We start from the raw sequence: 17,113 nt of genomic DNA on the forward strand, positions 1-17,113 counted from the left end.
GCGACGACGACAAGACCAGGCCGCTAGTGAAGTGAGACGCCCGCCCGCCCGCCAGACAGGAGCAGCTCTTCCACATCACAGTGACTCGACCACAACCCACCCCCCCACCGGCTGTGGAGCGGCTTCATCTGTGCGCTCTTTCTCTCCACCCCCCCAGAAACCAAACTGCTGTCAAAATAATACCTGTCAAGATGCTTTAACCCTGCTCCGGATCGGGGGGGGGGGGCGGGGGCGGGGGGGCGTCTGTGTTTTTTTTGTTTTTGTTGAGGATTTTATCGTCTGCATATCGTGGGACTCTTTGGAAGTGCGGGGGCTGTTATTTCAGTGCTGGGGAGGGGTTACTCATGATTGTAGTCTGCAGTGCTGTGGAGTGCAGTTGAACTCTCAGGTTGTGATGTCATCGACGCGTGGAGAGATGTTCGACTCCCCCTCACTTCGATTTTGGAGACGCGAGGGGTTCAGATGTACGGCCTTGAGTCTTGGAACCAGGATGTTTGGATTTCAATATCTCAGCTTCTTAAGAGGCATGCTTTTTTTTTTTTTTGCTTTTTAAATTAATTATTATTATTATTATTATTATTATTATTATTTCTTAACAAATCTCCCAACTGCTTTAAAAAAAAAAGGATTTGGAAAATTGAACACATTTGCTTCCTAATCTTAAAAGAAAAAGGTCTAACTGACAAGCATACTGTTTCGTAGCTGTGAAGTAAATATGGTTAAGTGTGCATGTAGTTAGAAACTCACACTAGCCCTGCTGCTGCTGCTGCTGCACCCATTAATATTGAAATGATCAGGAGCCAGGAGTTTGAGCAGGGTTACAAACTCACACTAGCCCTGCTGCTGCTGCTGCTGCACCCAGTCCTGGGGTTCAGAGCTCCCCTCAATGAAGTCTAGTATTATTATTAATATTGAAATGATCAGGAGCCAGGAGTTTGAGCAGGGTTACAAACTCACACTAGCCCTGCTGCTGCTGCTGCTGCTGCTGCACCCAGTCCTGGGGTTCAGAGCGCCCCTCAATGAAGTCTAGTATTATTATTAATATTGAAATGATCAGGAGCCAGGAGTTTGAGCAGGGTTACAAACTCACACTAGCCCTGCTGCTGCTGCACCCAGTCCTGGGGTTCAGAGCGCCCCTCTATTGAGTATACTAGGGACGCGATCCTGAGCCAGGCGCTTGTGCAATCAGATCCCTGTTTTCAATAATGTGTTCCTCCCTTCTATAGCTGCGTGAACTTCACTGGTGGAATCATCCAGCCTCGGGTGAGACCTCTCCAGGCGGTGGAGGCGACAGCAATCACTTCACAGCGTGTGCGTGTGTACCGCACGGTAACTCCGTCAGTCGCTGTGTGGACAATCGGCCCGCGTTCTCTCCTGTCTGTGTATCCGTTTACAATCCACAGCTGTGCTGTCATGGCAGGGACAGCCTCTGGAACTCCACGGAGTTCATGCAGACTGTTTTTCGGATTTCTAAAAATTACAGTGTTGAAATGCCAGCTTGCTTTGTCTCGAAGGTTTCAAAATCAGTTTTTAATATCGTCTTTCCTTTAATTTGCAGCTGTTTTTAGTTCTGTTTTTTTCCACGTTGGTCCGCCCCTATTAAGATTCCCCCCCTGCCCCCCCGCATGGTTAAGTTTATAGTTCCTTTTTTCTTTTATTCCTTAATTGTAATTGTGCCAAAAGCTTCCTTACTGAGGCTCTTTACACACTCGCGTATCACGTGTTAGAAATCCATAAGCTGTTCCGGGACACGCCTCTGCTGGTTTTCAGAGTGGGATCGCCTCGTTACATGTACTGCGTTAAAATGGCTTTTGAGGGTTTCCCCCGTTTTTTATATATAGCAGAGTCGCTGCTTCACAGCTCCTGCGAAACGTGAATCAAACGAGCTCCTATTGGAAGCGACTCTGCAGCAGCAGCAGCAGCAGCAGGTGATGATGATGATGATGCAGAGTTCACCCCCCCTAGTCTGTATATAGTTTCAGTTTCACGTACTGTACGTTGCTTAATCGTTTTATTTTTTATTAAAGGTTTCTGTTTCAAAGTGGATTTAATAGTGTGTTGAAATGTCTGATCTTGGGCACGTGTCGCTCCTTGATCTCCTGGGACCGGTCTGAGCAGAATAAACGAGGGCTGTTGGTTTGTTCAGGTGTGTCAGGTTTAATGTGTCCTCTGTCTTCATAAACGCCTGCATTCAGGGACAGTGCACTGGGGGGGGGGGAGCCCTTTCAGGACTCGGGTGTTTGTGCCGAGCCAAGGAATGTACGCAGCTGTGGCTAAAAGATTTCACCGAGGATTTTAGGATTGTGACGTCATTTAAAACAAACTATTACGTCATTTAGATCTTTAACACCGTGTATTCAAAAGAAACTACCAAAACGATCTCGTTGAAAAGTCTTATCGGAAGCCGTGATAGCAGTACAGTAGTATTGCAGAGTTAGATTTTCAAAACGATCTCGTTGAAAAGTCTTATCGGAAGCCGTGATAGCAGTACAGTAGTATTGCAGAGTTAGATTTTCAAAACGATCTCGTTGAAAAGTCTTATCGGAAGCCGTGATAGCAGTACAGTAGTATTGCAGAGTTAGATTTTCAAAACGATCTCGTTGAAAAGTCTTATCGGAAGCCGTGATAGCAGTACAGTAGTATTGCAGAGTTAGATTTTCAAAACGATCTCGTTGAAAAGTCTTATCGGAAGCCGTGATAGCAGTACAGTAGTATTGCAGAGTTAGATTTTCAAAATGTCAAATGTTTTAATGTTTTAAAGTTTTGCCAGCAGTTGTGCAAAATGTATTCGAAACTACATTTCTGATTTGTTGTGCGTGTGAAATCAAACCGCTGGAACTGAACATCTTGGAATAGGCAAATTAGTGATTAGTCTGATTTAATTGATGACTTTCATAGGCCACCCCATGCAATTCATTTAAAGCAGAGAAAAGGAACACGGAGCCACACACGGTGAAACGCAGGAGACTTCTTAGAAGTTGTTTAAGATGCCTGATTCAAGCACAAAGCGGTCTGACATTTTCACACAGGAGCGCCTGTTGTTTCTATATCCCCGATTACTGAGCTGACAATGTGAATTCTCTCAGAAATTAGGAAACTGGATCAGATTTATTTACCAAATTGTAAATTGCACCATTAAAAAAAATAAAAAATTACGAAAACCACCAAGTGAATGACGTAGTGTGTGTGTGTGTGTGTGTGTGTGTGGCGGGGGGGGATGTGCGTGGGTGTGTGTGAGGGTAGGTGTGGGGGGGCTGTAGGTGTGTGTGCGGGGGTGTGGTGGGGGGGGTGTAGGAGTGTGTGGGGGGGGAGGGGAGCGTGTGGGAGGGAGTGTGCGTGGGTGTAGGTGTGTGGGGGGTGGGGGGGTGTTTTCAAAAATATTTTTTTCACAACAGGACAAACAGCTCTCATTGTGACTGGTTTTATTTCTGTAGTTATAAAGCGTGTGTTCCCATGCTGAAATGCGTTTGACAGAGGGGACACAGTTTCTCACAATTTCACAGATCCGGTCTACAGAAATCCACAGTCTCTTTAATTTCAGAAGGCAATGCAGTGCTGTGAAGGGCTAGTGGTGATGACTTTATATAAAATGCATTAAAACAGCAAGCAGCAGCCAGACGTGTGTATCATTAAAACACGTTCTCCTTCTCTGCAAACCGATTCAATTGAACATGGCCAACACACAGCATGTTATTATTATTTAGCAGCCCCCCGTGTTTTCCGTCTCCGGCACTGCATTCAAGCAGACCTGGTTGGAAGTCCAGTTTGTGTAGGTGCTCCGTTGTTGTGTTTCTTTAAACCTGCTTGGTGGAAGACAAACCCTGCAGTGCTGTGCTGTTCTGACTCCAGGAGTTCGTGTCTGGTCCGGACAGGCTGGGTCTTTTTCGTTCTTCGTCAGCGTTGGGTCTCTGATGCTTTACAGATTCGGACTGCGGGGTGGGAGGACTTGGGAGGAAACGGTTCTGTTTTATTCAGACACACATTAAGCCAAGACTGAGGAAACAACAAGAAAATAAATAAACCAGCAAGCGAAAATTCAGCTGTTAGATGAGGCCCTGGAGAGCCGCGGGGTCTTCTGGCGCGCGCGCCACGCCCGGGTTCTCAATTACTCAACCAGGCGTTTTCTTACGCGGTCGACACCAGCAGCTAGTGATGATTTAAAGAGACCCGGGAAACCTGCAGGAACGGGGAGGGCCGGCCCTGGACTAGATAGAAACGAGCGGCATGAAACACGTCTCTAATTAAAATCTACCTTTATACTGAGTGGAGAAGACTGTCTGTTCAAAGCATTCTTCTACGCAGTCAGTACCCACGAATATGTGTGTGCGTGTCTGTCTGTCTGCGTACGTGTGTGTGTGTCTGTCTCTGCGTGTCTCTGTACGTGTGTGTGTGTTTGTGTACGTCTGCGTGTGCGTCTCGTTATATACACTGGCGATCCAAACACATCGTTCATTCCACGACTGCAGCCACAGCGACTTTCTTTTTTTCCTTTTAAATTAAAAGGTGTTTAAAAAGTTGTTTCCTTACCCACGTGAAAATGATTTTAATAATACACCATAAATAAATAAAGCATTATGTTTTTTTTTTTATTTTTTTCGTCTGCGAGTGCAGGAACGGGATTCCCCGTTGTAAATCTCGTTTTGAGGAACGGGTAAATCAACGAGGATCTCACAGCCGTGTTTTGAAATCGGTCTCGTTTGTGAAGCTTTGGGGGCTGGTTGTACAGCGCTGGCCTATTGCATCGCCTCACATTGAACAGGTATCTTCATAACCTGGTACACATCAAAATACATTTGCACTGCTGCAAATTACCAAGATGCGTCATCAAACACACAGAATTAGCCATTCATTCGAGGCCTATTATTATTAATATTGAAATGATCAGGAGCCAGGAGTTTGAGCAGGGTTACAAACTCACACTAGCCCTGCTGCTGCTGCTGCACCCAGCCCTGCGGTTCAGAGCTCCCCTCAATGAAGTCTAGTGTTATTATTAATATTGAAGTGATCAGGGGCCAGAAGTTTGAGCAGGGTTACAAACTCACACTAGCCCTGCTGCTGCTGCTGCTGCACCCAGTCCTGGGGTTCAGAGCTCCCCTCAATGAAGTCTAGTATTATTATTAATATTGAAGTGATCAGGAGCCAGAAGTTTGAGCAGGGTTACAAACTCACACTAGCCCTGCTGCTGCTGCTGCTGCACCCAGTCCTGGGGTTCAGAGCTCCCCTCAATGAAGTCTACTATTATTATTATTAATATTGAAATGATCAGGAGCCAGGAGTTTGAGCAGGGTTACAAACTCACACTAGCCCTGCTGCTGCTGCTGCACCCAGTCCTGGGGTTCAGAGCTCCCCTCAATGAAGTCTAGTATTATTATTAATATTGAAATGATCAGGAGCCAGGAGTTTGAGCAGGGTTACAAACTCACACTAGCCCTGCTGCTGCTGCACCCAGTCCTGGGGTTCAGAGCTCTCCTTGTTGAAATGACCAGGAGTTACAAATGGGCTCCTGGTCAATCTGAACTGACAGAACTTCTCAGCACAGCGTGAATAAGCCTCACCTGAGTCTGTACGTTGTTTATTAGGAGCTGCTCATGCAGCTGTAAGGCAGAAAACATTGAATATCAAACTCCTGGCTCCCGAGCATTCAAATAATGAGCTGAAGTTCTGAACCCTAGGACTGGGTTACAGGGCCAGTCTGAGTTTCACGCTCAGACTAGGGAAAAAAAAAAAAAAAAAAAGATTTTCAGAAGTAGTGCAACCCATTAAAACAAAAAACAAGAAATCAACATAAATAGATCAGCATCTAAATTATTTCAGGCCGTTGGTGAAAGTCAAAGCAGCATTGAGAAAATAACCAAACCACAACCACCCTCCATCATCATCATCATCATCATCATCATCATCATCATAATAATTATAGTAGGGTTGGTTTAGTGGTGCAGTGAAAGAAGCAGGACTCTTCTGTCACAGATTCCGAAGCAGCATTGAGAAAGTGCATCGTGGTGGAGGGAGGGAGCGGGGGAGGGAAGAGGAGGGGAAGCCCCCTGCCTCCCCCCTCAGTTAGTCTCGTAGGAGGACAGCAGGGCTGCGTCCACGGGCTCCATGCAGGAGGGGCAGGTGAAGGACCTCATGAGCCAGTCGTCGATGCAGTTCAGGTGGTAGATGTGCAGACAGGGCAGGAACCGCACGGGGTCTCCCAACTCGAAGTCCAGCATGCAGATCACACACCTGCACAGAGAGGAGACATCGCGGGGCTTTCACTTTCACTGCAGCACGGAACTGCACTGTTTTTCTTTGCTTAGATAGAGCGATGTTGGTTTTTTTGGGGGTTGGAGTTTGGGGTGGGGGTTGGTACTCCTTCACTTTCTTGTCGGAGGGCTCGGAGTTGGATTGGGGGTGGGAGTTGGGGGTTGGAGCTGGGGTGTGGGTTGGGGTCGGGGGTGGTACTCCTTCACTTTCTTGTCAGAGGGCTCGGAGTGGGGGTTGGGGTTGGGTTCGGGGGTGGTACTCCTTCACTTTCTTGTCGGCGGGCTCGGAGTTAGGGTTGGGGTTGGGGTTGGGGTTGGGGTTGAGGGTTGGAGTTGGAGTTGGGCTCGGAGTGGGGGTTGGGGTTGGGTTCGGGGGTGGTACTCCTTCACTTTCTTGTCGGCGGGCTCGGAGTTAGGGTTGGGGTTGGGGTTGGGGTTGGGGTTGAGGGTTGGAGTTGGAGTTGGGCTCGGGGTTGGGGTTGGGGGTGGTACTCACTCCTTCATTTTCTTGTTGTGGGGCTCGGAGCCGGGGTTGGGGTTGGGGTTGAGGGTTGGAGTTGGGGTGGGGGTTGGGGTTGAGGGTTGGAGTTGGTCTCGGGGTTGGGGTTGGGGTTGGGTTCGGGGGTGGTACTCACTCCTTCACTTTCTTGTCGGCGGGCTCGGAGCCGGGGTTGAAGATTCCTCTGGGCAGGTGCTGGATGAGGCCGATGCGCTGGGCGATGCGGACCTGCTCCTCCTCGGTCAGCTGCGTGGCCAGCCGGGTCTGGCTGGGGGTCGGGTGATACACGAGGACCGGGACATGCTCCTGCGGGACAAACACAGCAAGGCCTTCCTATTGGTCAATATACAACACAGCGAGGACTTCCTATTGGTCAATATAGAACACCAGCGGAGGCTGTGGAGAGGCAGCGGTGACCAGGGTTGAGGGTCAGTTTGTTTTCAATTCCAATTCCATTATAAAATCAATCCCAGCGCGTCATTGATCGAAATCGCAGCCCTGCAGCATTCTGTTACAATGAGCTTCTCACAGACAGCGGCCACAGCCAATCACTTCCGCTGAGGAATTGAAAAACCAGGAACTGACCCCTGACCCCATTCAACTGCACTAAAGTCTTTCTTACTTTCTCAGTGCCCAACACAGCCCCCTGTGATGTCTGGTTTGTGTTAAAGTATTGAATTCTTCCTCTCAGGGTAAGATTGTTTCTGTTACTTTATTAAATAAACAGATCAAATAAAATCTTTTTTTTTTTTTAATACGAGAATAGGACATCATACTATCGATTGAATTCCAAAGCGTTAATCATTAATTGATCAGAACATCCCTTTTATATCGATCTCCCAAATGTCTGAACTCAGTCCAGGCTTGTCCTGCAACCAAGAACGACTCACACAGTGACACAGTGTCCGAGTAAGAAACGAGAAAGCACATTTCTATCTTGAATAAAATACACCTTCAAACGCAGGCAGGACAGACGCCCCGTCACCGCGTTTCATTTGCACGACACCTCCATGGATTCGTTTCCCTAGTTGGACCGGGTGCAGTCTTTCGTTTCTGTGCCACACCATGCAGGGGTTTGAATCACACGGGCAATACTGCAAACGCCGCCCAAGCTGCGTGAATAAATGTCCCGGGCTATACAAGTTAAACGGGACAGCACTTATTTTACTGTAGTTCAATCACCGATACCGTTTTTAAGTGTGACAGATCACCCCAGCACAGGAGCTAATGACAGTATATTTTAATTCATCACATATTATTATTATTATTATTATTATTATTATTGATAAAGCCATGCCTTCCTTCCCCTCCCTCCGCTCAGACGCTAAATCCCCGGTCTGTATTTTGACGCCTGTCCCCTTCGTTGCGGTGCTTCACCTGGTAAGGCGGAGGCGGAGGCGGCGGTTCCCCGGGCAGGCTCGCCCCGTCAGACTCGTTCAGCAACGAGAGGTCATCCGCGGCTTGAGATGTCAGGCAGTTCCCCATTAAATTACAAGAACCACAGCGGCGGGGATGAAGGAGTCGAGGTGTCTGTTCAGAGGGGACGAAGACAAACCGACACACGCCACACAGACAGTCTGTGACACAACCTCGTGTTGTTGTTAAAACGAAAAAGAAGGACACAAATATATATTTTAAATCATGCTGGAACGGCAAACTATTTCAGCGCTCCTCCCCTCTACTCGGAAAAGTAAAGGAGCTTTTAAAACAGCTGCCATGTTACGGTGTTGTTGTTGTTGCTGTGCGAGATCTCCTCCCGGCCTCCATCTCCTTACTTTGTTTACAAACCGCTGGACGGGAAGTGCCTCCCGGTGCATTGTGGGAGTTGTAGTTTTTTAAAACCAGCCCCACTAAGAAAAAATTGTTCACCGCTATTTTAATTTTTAAAGAACGTGGAAGCTGTCGCCTGTTTTGATCATGTTAATGATTTAAACGAATAAATAAATAAATAAATATTTTAAGGTTGCTAAACTAACCACGCCTGAATAAACATTCGCCCTCTCCGTCATTCAAATGTATGGAAATACATGAGTCATGACTGGCTGTATTATCTGTAATTCAAAGATATATATTAAAAATAAAACTATTTAAAATAGACAGAAATGGTTACTTACAATAACCAAGGACTTAATTAATATCTTAACCCCACATGATGATTATTATGATTATGATTATTATTATTCAAGCGTTTGGTCCCCAATCACGTGACGAGCCCCCCCCCCGTGTCATCACTCATTAAGATGGTTGCTGTCCGGTGCGTGACATGCAGTTTCTATCGTGCAGTTAATTATTTCATTAAACTAAAAAACAAGACACACGTTTGAACCACAGTACTGTGCACGCACCCCCACACGCACAGAGACAGACAGGAACAACAGGGTGAGCCGCAGGGGTGGTGCAAGAATTAAAACCGACGATGCAAATCACACTGAAGACCTTACAACAGCAAACTATCAAGATAGACATCGACCCGGACGACACGGTAAGCGTATTAACGTGTGCGTGTGCGTGTGTGTTGAAATGAGATGCGAGGACGACACACACAGCAAATTGCAAATATATCAGACAACGAGGCGCCTTTTGGGGTAACATCAACATCTGACATATTTATAATGTAATATAAACAGTCTTGTGTCTGTTAAGCAGTTTAAAACTCGTCTCTCTTGAGTGACACTGACACGTGTTTTTAAATGTATATGTATATATTTTTTAAGTAAACAGTACAGTTAAAAAGTAAACACATTTTGAATGTAACGTTTTTTTTTTTAAATACCGCACGTTTGTAATTGACATTATCAGCTATTGAAAAATTAAAAAAAACACACTTCACACTAGTTTAATGTAGCGCTCGTTAAATACAGTAATAATGTTATTTCGTTGGTCTTGGCGTTATCGTACTGTGCCTATAGCGTTACAGTAGGATATACTCAAAGTGATTTAACAGCTGCAAAGCGGCGGCAGAGATCGTTACATTTAAAACAAAATCTATAATAAATACTACGAAAATCGAAGGCTTATATTTTTTATGTAACGTGAAGTTTGCTGAAGGACTGTGTGCTCATCTATCCGTCTCTGTGGGACGGTGGTTAAAGAAAAAGGCTTGTAACCAGGAGATCCCCGGTTCAAATCCCACCTCAGCCACTGACTCACTGTGTGACCCTGAGCAAGTCACTTCACCTCCTTGTGCTCCGTCTTTCGGGTGAGACGTAGTTGTAAGTGACTCTGCAGCTGATGCATAGTTCACACACCCTAGTCTCTGTAAGTCGCCTTGGATAAAGGCGTCTGCTAAATAAACTAATAATAACTTCCATTGTTGCATGTATCTGGAAAGGGACTTGTCAAATTGTCACAGAGCTTGCTAATTCTTACTCTATAGACCAGGGCTGGTGTTCCACTCCTGGTCTTCGCTCCAACCCTGTTGTAAATGGTTCCATTGACCCAGTTCAGCCTCCATCCAGACCTGAAGCAAAACCTGGAGTGGAGCGATGGCCCTCCAGGACCGGGATTGATTGATTGGGCAGGGACAGACAGTTCTGATGGCTCTCGTTTTGAATTTCCAGCCGCGGCGATGGGAGGCGTGCGTGCGTGCGTGCGTGCGTGCGTGTGTGTATGTGGGTGCGTGCGCGCGTGCGTGCGTCTCTGACCTCGTTATTTCTCAGGTCAGAGCTCTGAAGGAGAAGATCGAAGCGGAGAAAGGGAAGGAATGCTTCCCTGTGGCCGGACAGAAGCTGATCTACGCCGGGAAGATCCTGCAGGATGACACGCCAATCAAAGACTGCAAAATCCAGGACAACAACTTCGTGGTCGTCATGGTAGCCAAGGTAAACAAAACAACAACAAAAAAACACGATTTTATTTATTTTCCTGCGTCTCAGATTTTGAGTCACGGAGCTGCTAAATCACGGCACTTATTAATTAATTTATTTTTTTGATCTGGATAGCAGAAATGTTCGGGAGGGGGCCCCCAGGCTGCGGAGTCATCAGCGCGGACCCCCCTTCAGGAATTGAGCTCGTCCCAGTGTCCAGTGCCCACCCCAGCAGCGATCCCCATCCCTCCAGAGATGGGCCCCCCCGGAGCAGAGAGCACGGCCACGACCCCGCCAGTGACCCCCGCCGGGTAGGGTCAGCGACGGATTCCTCCTGCAAACGACATTTAATAGAGAAAAGTGTAAAGTATTGCACGCAGGCAATAAAAATGTGCATTAGAAATATCATATGGGAGATACTGAAATTGAAGAAGGGAGCTATGAAAAAGACCTAGGAGTTTATGTTGACTCAGAAATGTCTTCATCTAGACAATGTGGGGAAGCTATAAAAAAGGCCAACAAGATGCTTGGATATATTGTGAGAAGTGTTGAATTTAAATCAAGGGAAGTAATGTTAAAACTTTACAATGCATTAGTAAGACCTCACCTAGAATATTGTGTTCAGTTCTGGTCACCTCGTTACAAAAAGGATATTGCTGCTCTAGAAAGAGTGCAAAGAAGAGCAACCAGAATTATCCCGGGTTTAAAAGGCATGTCGTATGCAGACAGGCTAAAAGAATTGAATCTATTCAGTCTTGAACAAAGAAGACTACGCGGTGATCTGATTCAAGCATTCAAAATCCTAAAAGGTATAGACAATGTCAACCCGGGGGACTTTTTCGACCTGAAAAAAGAAACAAGGACCGGGGGTCACAAATGGAGATTAGATAAAGGGGCATTCAGAACAGAAAATAGGAGGCACTTTTTTTACACAGAGAATTGTGAGGGTCTGGAACCAACTCCCCAGTAATGTTGTTGAAGCTGACACCCTGGGATCCTTCAAGAAGCTGCTTGATGAGATTCTGGGATCAATCAGCTACTAACAACCAAACGAGCAAGATGGGCTGAATGGCCTCCTCTCGTTTGTAAACTTTATTATTTTCTTACCTTGCTCAAGGGTACAGCAGCAGTGTCCTGCACCTGGGATTGAACCCACGACCCTCCGGTCAGGAGTCCAGAGCCCTAACCACTACTCCACGCTGTAGTATTGCATGTTAGATTTTCGAAATGTCTTTTGATTTGACTGTTTTTTTTCGTGAAGCGTATGGGGAAACTCCAAAGCGTTGTGTGCAATTCGATATGTTCAGGTCGCATTATTCAGCAGGTTTCGTTCGACTCTCTGAAGCAGAGGCAGTTCATTCTGTATAGAGGGTGATGCGAAGATTCTGCCCACAGCTGTCCAGCAACCCAGTTCAGAGGCGGAAGACGTTCAAATCCAGTCCGTTTTGTTTTTAAAAACACTTTTTAATGTTTCCAGACGTTCTTGCAGTTTATATATTTGTACAAAAATAATCTAATATAAGTTTGGCCTCCCTCTGCATTCCGTCCCATTTTAATGTTTTCCAAAAGCTGACAGACCTGTCCATTCTTTATTTCTTCATGTTCTCTTTCCAGCTTGGATCCTGTTTTAGACGCTGAACTGGAAGGAGACGCGTCTTCGGCGCTGGGTGAGTGATACCAGTTAACTCGCTCCCAGTCTCGTGTTCTGCTCTTCTGTATTTATTTATTTATTTATTATTAATTATTGATCTGGCAGATGACTTTATCTGTTCCAGAGCAGCACAGAGTTACAATGCAAGCTTCATATTTAAACACAGTGTAGTTTACAGTCAATGCAAATAATAATACTAGTAGAATACAATATTATTATTATTATTATTATTATTATTATTATTATTATTATTATTATTATTATTATTATTATTATTATTATTAATTTCTTAGCAGACGCCCTTATCCAGGGTGACTTACAATTTACAAGATATCACATTATTTTTACATACCCATTTATACAGTTGGGTTTTTACTGGAGCAATCTAGGTAAAGTACCTTGCTCAAGGGTACAGCAGCAGTGTCCCCCACCTGGGATTGAACCCACGACCCTGCGGTCAGGAGTCCAGAGCCCTAACCACGACTCCACACTGAGTGTTTTGTTTAAACGTTTTTTTTTTTTGTTTAATGAAAGCTGAGCGCTGTAGCGTTTCAGTTTTGTGCTGCTGTTACTTGTTTTGGGTCTGTGTTTCTGTTCTGACGTCGCCTCTGCAAAGCCATCCTGTTCACAGACACGCTGAGCCTGGAAGGGATTGAGCGGGTGTGTTCCCTCCCTGCAGAGTGCTCAGTGATGCAGGACGAGCGGGGCTCAGTGTAACCGGTCCTCTCTCCTTGTCCTTCGTCTCCTCCAGTAACAGGGCAGCAGTACGAGGCCATGCTGACGGAGATCATGTCGATGGGCTACGAGAGGGAGCAGGTGGTGGCAGCGCTGAGAGCCAGCTTCAACAATCCTCACCGCGCCGTGGAGTACCTCCTCACTGTGAGTGCCTGTGCTTTACACAGGGCTGGGACCCAGGAGCTCTCCCAGCCCTGCTGCTGCACCCAGCCCTGGGGTTCAGAGCTCCCCTCAATGAAGTCTAGTATTATTATTAATATTGAAATGATCAGGAGCCAGGAGTTTGAGCAGGGTTACAAACTCACACTAGCCCTGCTGCTGCACCCAGTCCTGGGGTTCAGAGCTCCCCTCAATGAAGTCTGTTATTATTATTAATATTGAAATGATCAGGAGCCAGGAGTTTGAGCAGGGTTACAAACTCACACTAGTGCTGCTGCTGCTGCTGCACCCAGTCCTGGGGTTCAGAGCTCCCCTCAATGAAGTCTACTATTATTATTAATATTAAAATGATCAGGAGCCAGGAGTTTGAGCAGGGTTACAAACTCACACTAGCCCTGCTGCTGCTGCTGCTGCTGCTGCACCCAGTCCTGGGGTTCAGGTCCCCTGTCTCTACCGCGCTGGCTGTTTGTTTTGCAGGGTATTCCCAGCTGCCCCGTGCAGGAGAGCAGTCCCACCGCAGAAGAGCCGGCACTCCCACAGAACCCTGCACCCGAGGGTAAGACCCAATGCTGGGGATGGGGTCAGGGGCGGAGGAGCCCCTCTGATCAGAGTGATGGGGTCAGGGGCGGAGGAGCCCCTCTGATCAGAGTGATGGGGTCAGGGGCGGAGGAGCCCCTCTGATCAGAGTGACGGGGTCAGGGGCGGAGGAGCCCCTCTGATCAGAGTGACGGGGTCAGGGGCGGAGGAGCCCCTCTGATCAGAGTGACGGGGTCAGGGGCGGAGGAGCCCCTCTGATCAGAGTGACGGGGTTAGGGGTGGAGGAGCCCCTCTGATCAGAGTGACGGGGTTATTATTATTATTATTATTATTATTATTATTATTATTATTATTATTATTTATTTCTTAGCAGACGCCCTTATCCAGGGCGACTTACAATTGTTACAACATATCACATTATACATTATTTCACATTTTACAGATATCACATTATTTTTACATACAATTCCCCATTTATACAGTTGGGTTATTACTGGAGCAATCTAGGTAAAGTACCTTGCTCAAGGGTACAACAGCAGTGTCCCCCACTTGGGATTGAACCCACAACCCTCTGGTCAAGAGTCCAGAGCCCTAACCACTACTCCACACTGCTGCCCTATGTGGGGTTAGGGGCAGAGGAGCCCCTCTGATCAGAGTGACGGGGTTAGGGGTGGAGGAGCCCCTCTGATCAGAGTGACGGGGTTAGGGGCGGAGGTGTGATTTGTCTCTCGTGGTCCCTGCAGGTTTAAACCCGCTGGAGTTTCTTCGAGAGCAGCCCCAGTTCCAGAACATGAGGCAGGTGATCCAGCAGAACCCCAGCCTGTTACCAGCACTGCTGCAGCGGCTGGGCCGGGAGAACCCACAGTTACTGCAGGTACCCGTCCCGGGACTCCCCGCTCTCCCCTCCCCTCCCCTCCCTCTCCCTCTCCTTCCCCTCTCCTCTTCCTCTCACTCCCCTCCCTCTCCCTCTCCTTCCCCTCTCCTCTTCCTCTCCCTCCCCTCCCCTCCCCTCTCTCCTCGCTCAGACCTCGAGTTTTCTGTGTTCTTGTAGTTTTTTTTTTAAATTCAAGTTTGTGAGGGGGTAGCTGCTGATGACAATCCAGTTGAGTTTTGTGTCCCCCCCCCCCACAGCAGATCAGCCAGCACCAGGAGCGATTCATCCAGATGCTGAACGAGCCGCAGGGCGGGGGTCCGGCGGAGATCGCGGAGGGGGAGGGAGACCTGGGGGTCCTGGGGGACGATGATAACTCACCCGTCGACTACGTGCAGGTGTCCCCGCAGGAGAAGGAAGCCATTGAGCGGGTATGTGCAGGGGCAGAGGAGAGGTCTTTCACACAGTGATGAGAGTGTGTGTGTGTGTGTGTGTGTGTGTGTGTGTGTGTGTGTGTGTGTGTGTGTGTGTGTGCAGGGGCAGAGGAGAGGTCTTTCACACAGTGATGAGTGTGTGTGTGTGTGTGTGTGTGTGTGTGTGTGTGTGTGTGTGTGTGTGTGTGTGTGTGTGTGTGTGTGTGTGTGTGTGTGCAGGGGCAGAGGAGAGGTCTTTAACACAGTGATGAGAGTGTGTGTGTGTGTGTGTGTGTGTGTGTGTGTGTGTGTGTGCAGGGGCAGAGGAGAGGTCTTTCACACAGTGATGAGAGTGTGTGTGTGTGTGTGTGTGTGTGTGCAGGGGCAGAGGAGAGGTCTTTCACACGGTGATGAGAGTGTGTGTGTGTGTGTGTGTGTGTGTGTGTGTGTGTGTGTGTGCAGGGGCAGAGGAGAGGTCTTTCACACGGTGATGAGTGTGTGTGAGAGTGTGTGTGTGTGTGTGTGTGTGTGTGTGCAGGGGCAGAGGAGAGGTCTTTAACACGGTGATGAGAGTGTGTGTGTGTGTGTGTGTGTGTGTGTGTGCAGGGGCAGAGGAGAGGTCTTTAACACAGTGATGAGTGTGTGTGTGTGTGTGTGTGTGTGTGTGTGCAGGGGCAGAGGAGAGGTCTTTAACACAGTGATGAGAGTGTGTGTGTGTGTGTGTGTGTGTGTGTGTGTGTGTGTGTGCAGGGGCAGAGGAGAGGTCTTTCACACAGTGATGAGTGTGTGTGTGTGTGTGTGCAGGGGCAGAGGAGAGGTCTTTCACACGGTGATGAGTGTGTGTGAGAGTGTGTGTGTGTGTGCAGGGGCAGAGTAGAAGTCTCACACAGTGATGAGTGTGTGTGAGAGAGTGTGTGGGAGTGTGTCTGTGTGTGTCTCGGAGAGTGTGTGTGTATCTGAGTATGTGATAGTGTGTGTGTCTGTGTGTCTCTGTGAGAGTGTGTGTGTCTGTGTGTCTCTGTGAGTGTGTGTGGGAGTGTGTCTGTGAGAGTGTGTGTGTGTCTGTGTGAGAGAGATTGAAACCAGTTGAACGGTCACAGCAGTTATCAATATCAATTCTTCACTGGAATTGGAATTGATCGTTAAAATGGAGTTGGGCTTGCTAACCAGGCAAGGTTGATCCTGAGCTGTCTCCTCTCTCTCTCTCCCCTAACCCTGAGCTGTCTCCTCTCTCTCTCTCCCCTAACCCTGAGCTGTCTCCTCTCTCTCTCTCCCCTAACCCTGAGCTGTCTCCTCTCTCTCTCTCTCCCCTAACCCAGAGGTGTCTTCTCCCTCCCTCGCTCTTTCTCACTCTCTCTCTCTAACCCTAACCCTGAGGTGTCTTCTCCTCCTCTCTCCTAACCCTGAGGTGTCTTCTCCTCCTCTCTCCTAACCCTGAGGTGTCTTCTTCTCCTCCTCTCTCTCCTAACCCTGAGGTGTCTTCTTCTCCTCCTCTCTCCTAACCCTGAGGTGTCTTCTTCTCCTCCTCTCTCTCCTAACCCTGAGGTGTCTTCTTCTCCTCCTCTCTCTCCTAACCCTGAGGTGTCTTCTTCTCCTCCTCTCTCTCCTAACCCTGAGGTGTCTTCTTCTCCTCCTCTCTCCTAACCCTGAGGTGTCTTCTTCTCCTCCTCTCTCCTAACCCTGAGGTGTCTTCTTCTCCTCCTCTCTCCTAACCCTGAGGTGTCTTCTTCTCCTCCTCTCTCTCCTAACCCTGAGGTGTCTTCTCCTCCTCCCTCTCTCTCTCTCTCTCTCTCTCTCCCTCTCTCTCTCTCTCCTAACCCCGAGGCGTTGTCTTCTCCTCTCTCTCCCCCTGCAGTTAAAAGCCCTGGGCTTCCCAGAGGGGCTGGTGATCCAGGCCTACTTCGCCTGCGAGAAGAACGAGAACCTGGCTGCCAACTTCCTTCTGAACCAGAACTTCGAGGACGAATGACAGACCCGCGGCCCGCACATCCATTTTATAGCAAAGTTTTAAAACTATTTAATAAGCAAAACAAAAAATGAACTGGGGGTTTGGGGTTTGGGGTAAACGGGTATAGGGCATGATACGCAATGCGACAGTTTGTACACCCCATTGTTTTTAAACGTGTAAGACAGGGGACTGTCCCGTTCCACTCCTGGTCTTTGTTCCAGCCAAATAAAGCTCTATCCAGACCCTGAA

At 47.8% G+C, this 17,113-nt stretch overlaps 3 protein-coding genes across 4 annotated transcripts in view; 2 read left to right on the plus strand and 1 right to left on the minus strand.

Moving 5' to 3' along the window:
- The window catches only part of LOC117401937 (telomerase RNA component interacting RNase), a 7,418-nt gene extending 5,275 nt beyond the window's left edge, over window positions 1-2,143 (plus strand). The window contains exon 3 of the mRNA XM_059008040.1: window positions 1-2,143. This exon is cut by the window's left edge and continues 73 nt beyond it. Within this exon, the coding sequence (XP_058864023.1) occupies window positions 1-35 (35 nt within the window). The 3' untranslated portion in view covers window positions 36-2,143.
- A 1,262-nt stretch (window positions 2,144-3,405) lies between these two features.
- On the minus strand, window positions 3,406-8,602 carry LOC131706563 (RING finger protein 11-like). Its single transcript, XM_059007882.1, has 3 exons — window positions 8,122-8,602; window positions 6,881-7,050; window positions 3,406-6,225 (listed from the first exon to the last, which is right to left on the minus strand). Exons 1-3 carry the CDS (start codon window positions 8,227-8,229, stop codon window positions 6,054-6,056), a joined length of 450 nt encoding a protein of 149 aa, XP_058863865.1. The 5' UTR covers window positions 8,230-8,602; the 3' UTR covers window positions 3,406-6,053.
- Window positions 8,603-8,968: 366 nt separating this feature from the next.
- Window positions 8,969-17,113, plus strand: LOC117402082 (UV excision repair protein RAD23 homolog A). Of its 2 annotated transcripts, none has more exons than XM_059007880.1 (9): window positions 8,969-9,226; window positions 10,404-10,565; window positions 10,686-10,861; window positions 12,165-12,217; window positions 12,953-13,080; window positions 13,573-13,651; window positions 14,376-14,506; window positions 14,764-14,934; window positions 16,772-17,113. In XM_059007880.1, the coding sequence occupies exons 1-9, from the start codon at window positions 9,161-9,163 to the stop codon at window positions 16,883-16,885; spliced, it is 1,080 nt and encodes a 359-aa protein (XP_058863863.1). In that variant the 5' UTR covers window positions 8,969-9,160; the 3' UTR covers window positions 16,886-17,113. The 2 variants fall into 2 exon arrangements, with proteins under 2 accessions (XP_058863863.1, XP_058863864.1); XM_059007881.1 differs by having other exon boundaries at window positions 10,689-10,861.

The sequence above is a fragment of the Acipenser ruthenus genome, chromosome 36 (assembly GCF_902713425.1).
Source record: "Acipenser ruthenus chromosome 36, fAciRut3.2 maternal haplotype, whole genome shotgun sequence".
Taxonomy (NCBI): domain Eukaryota; kingdom Metazoa; phylum Chordata; class Actinopteri; order Acipenseriformes; family Acipenseridae; genus Acipenser; species Acipenser ruthenus.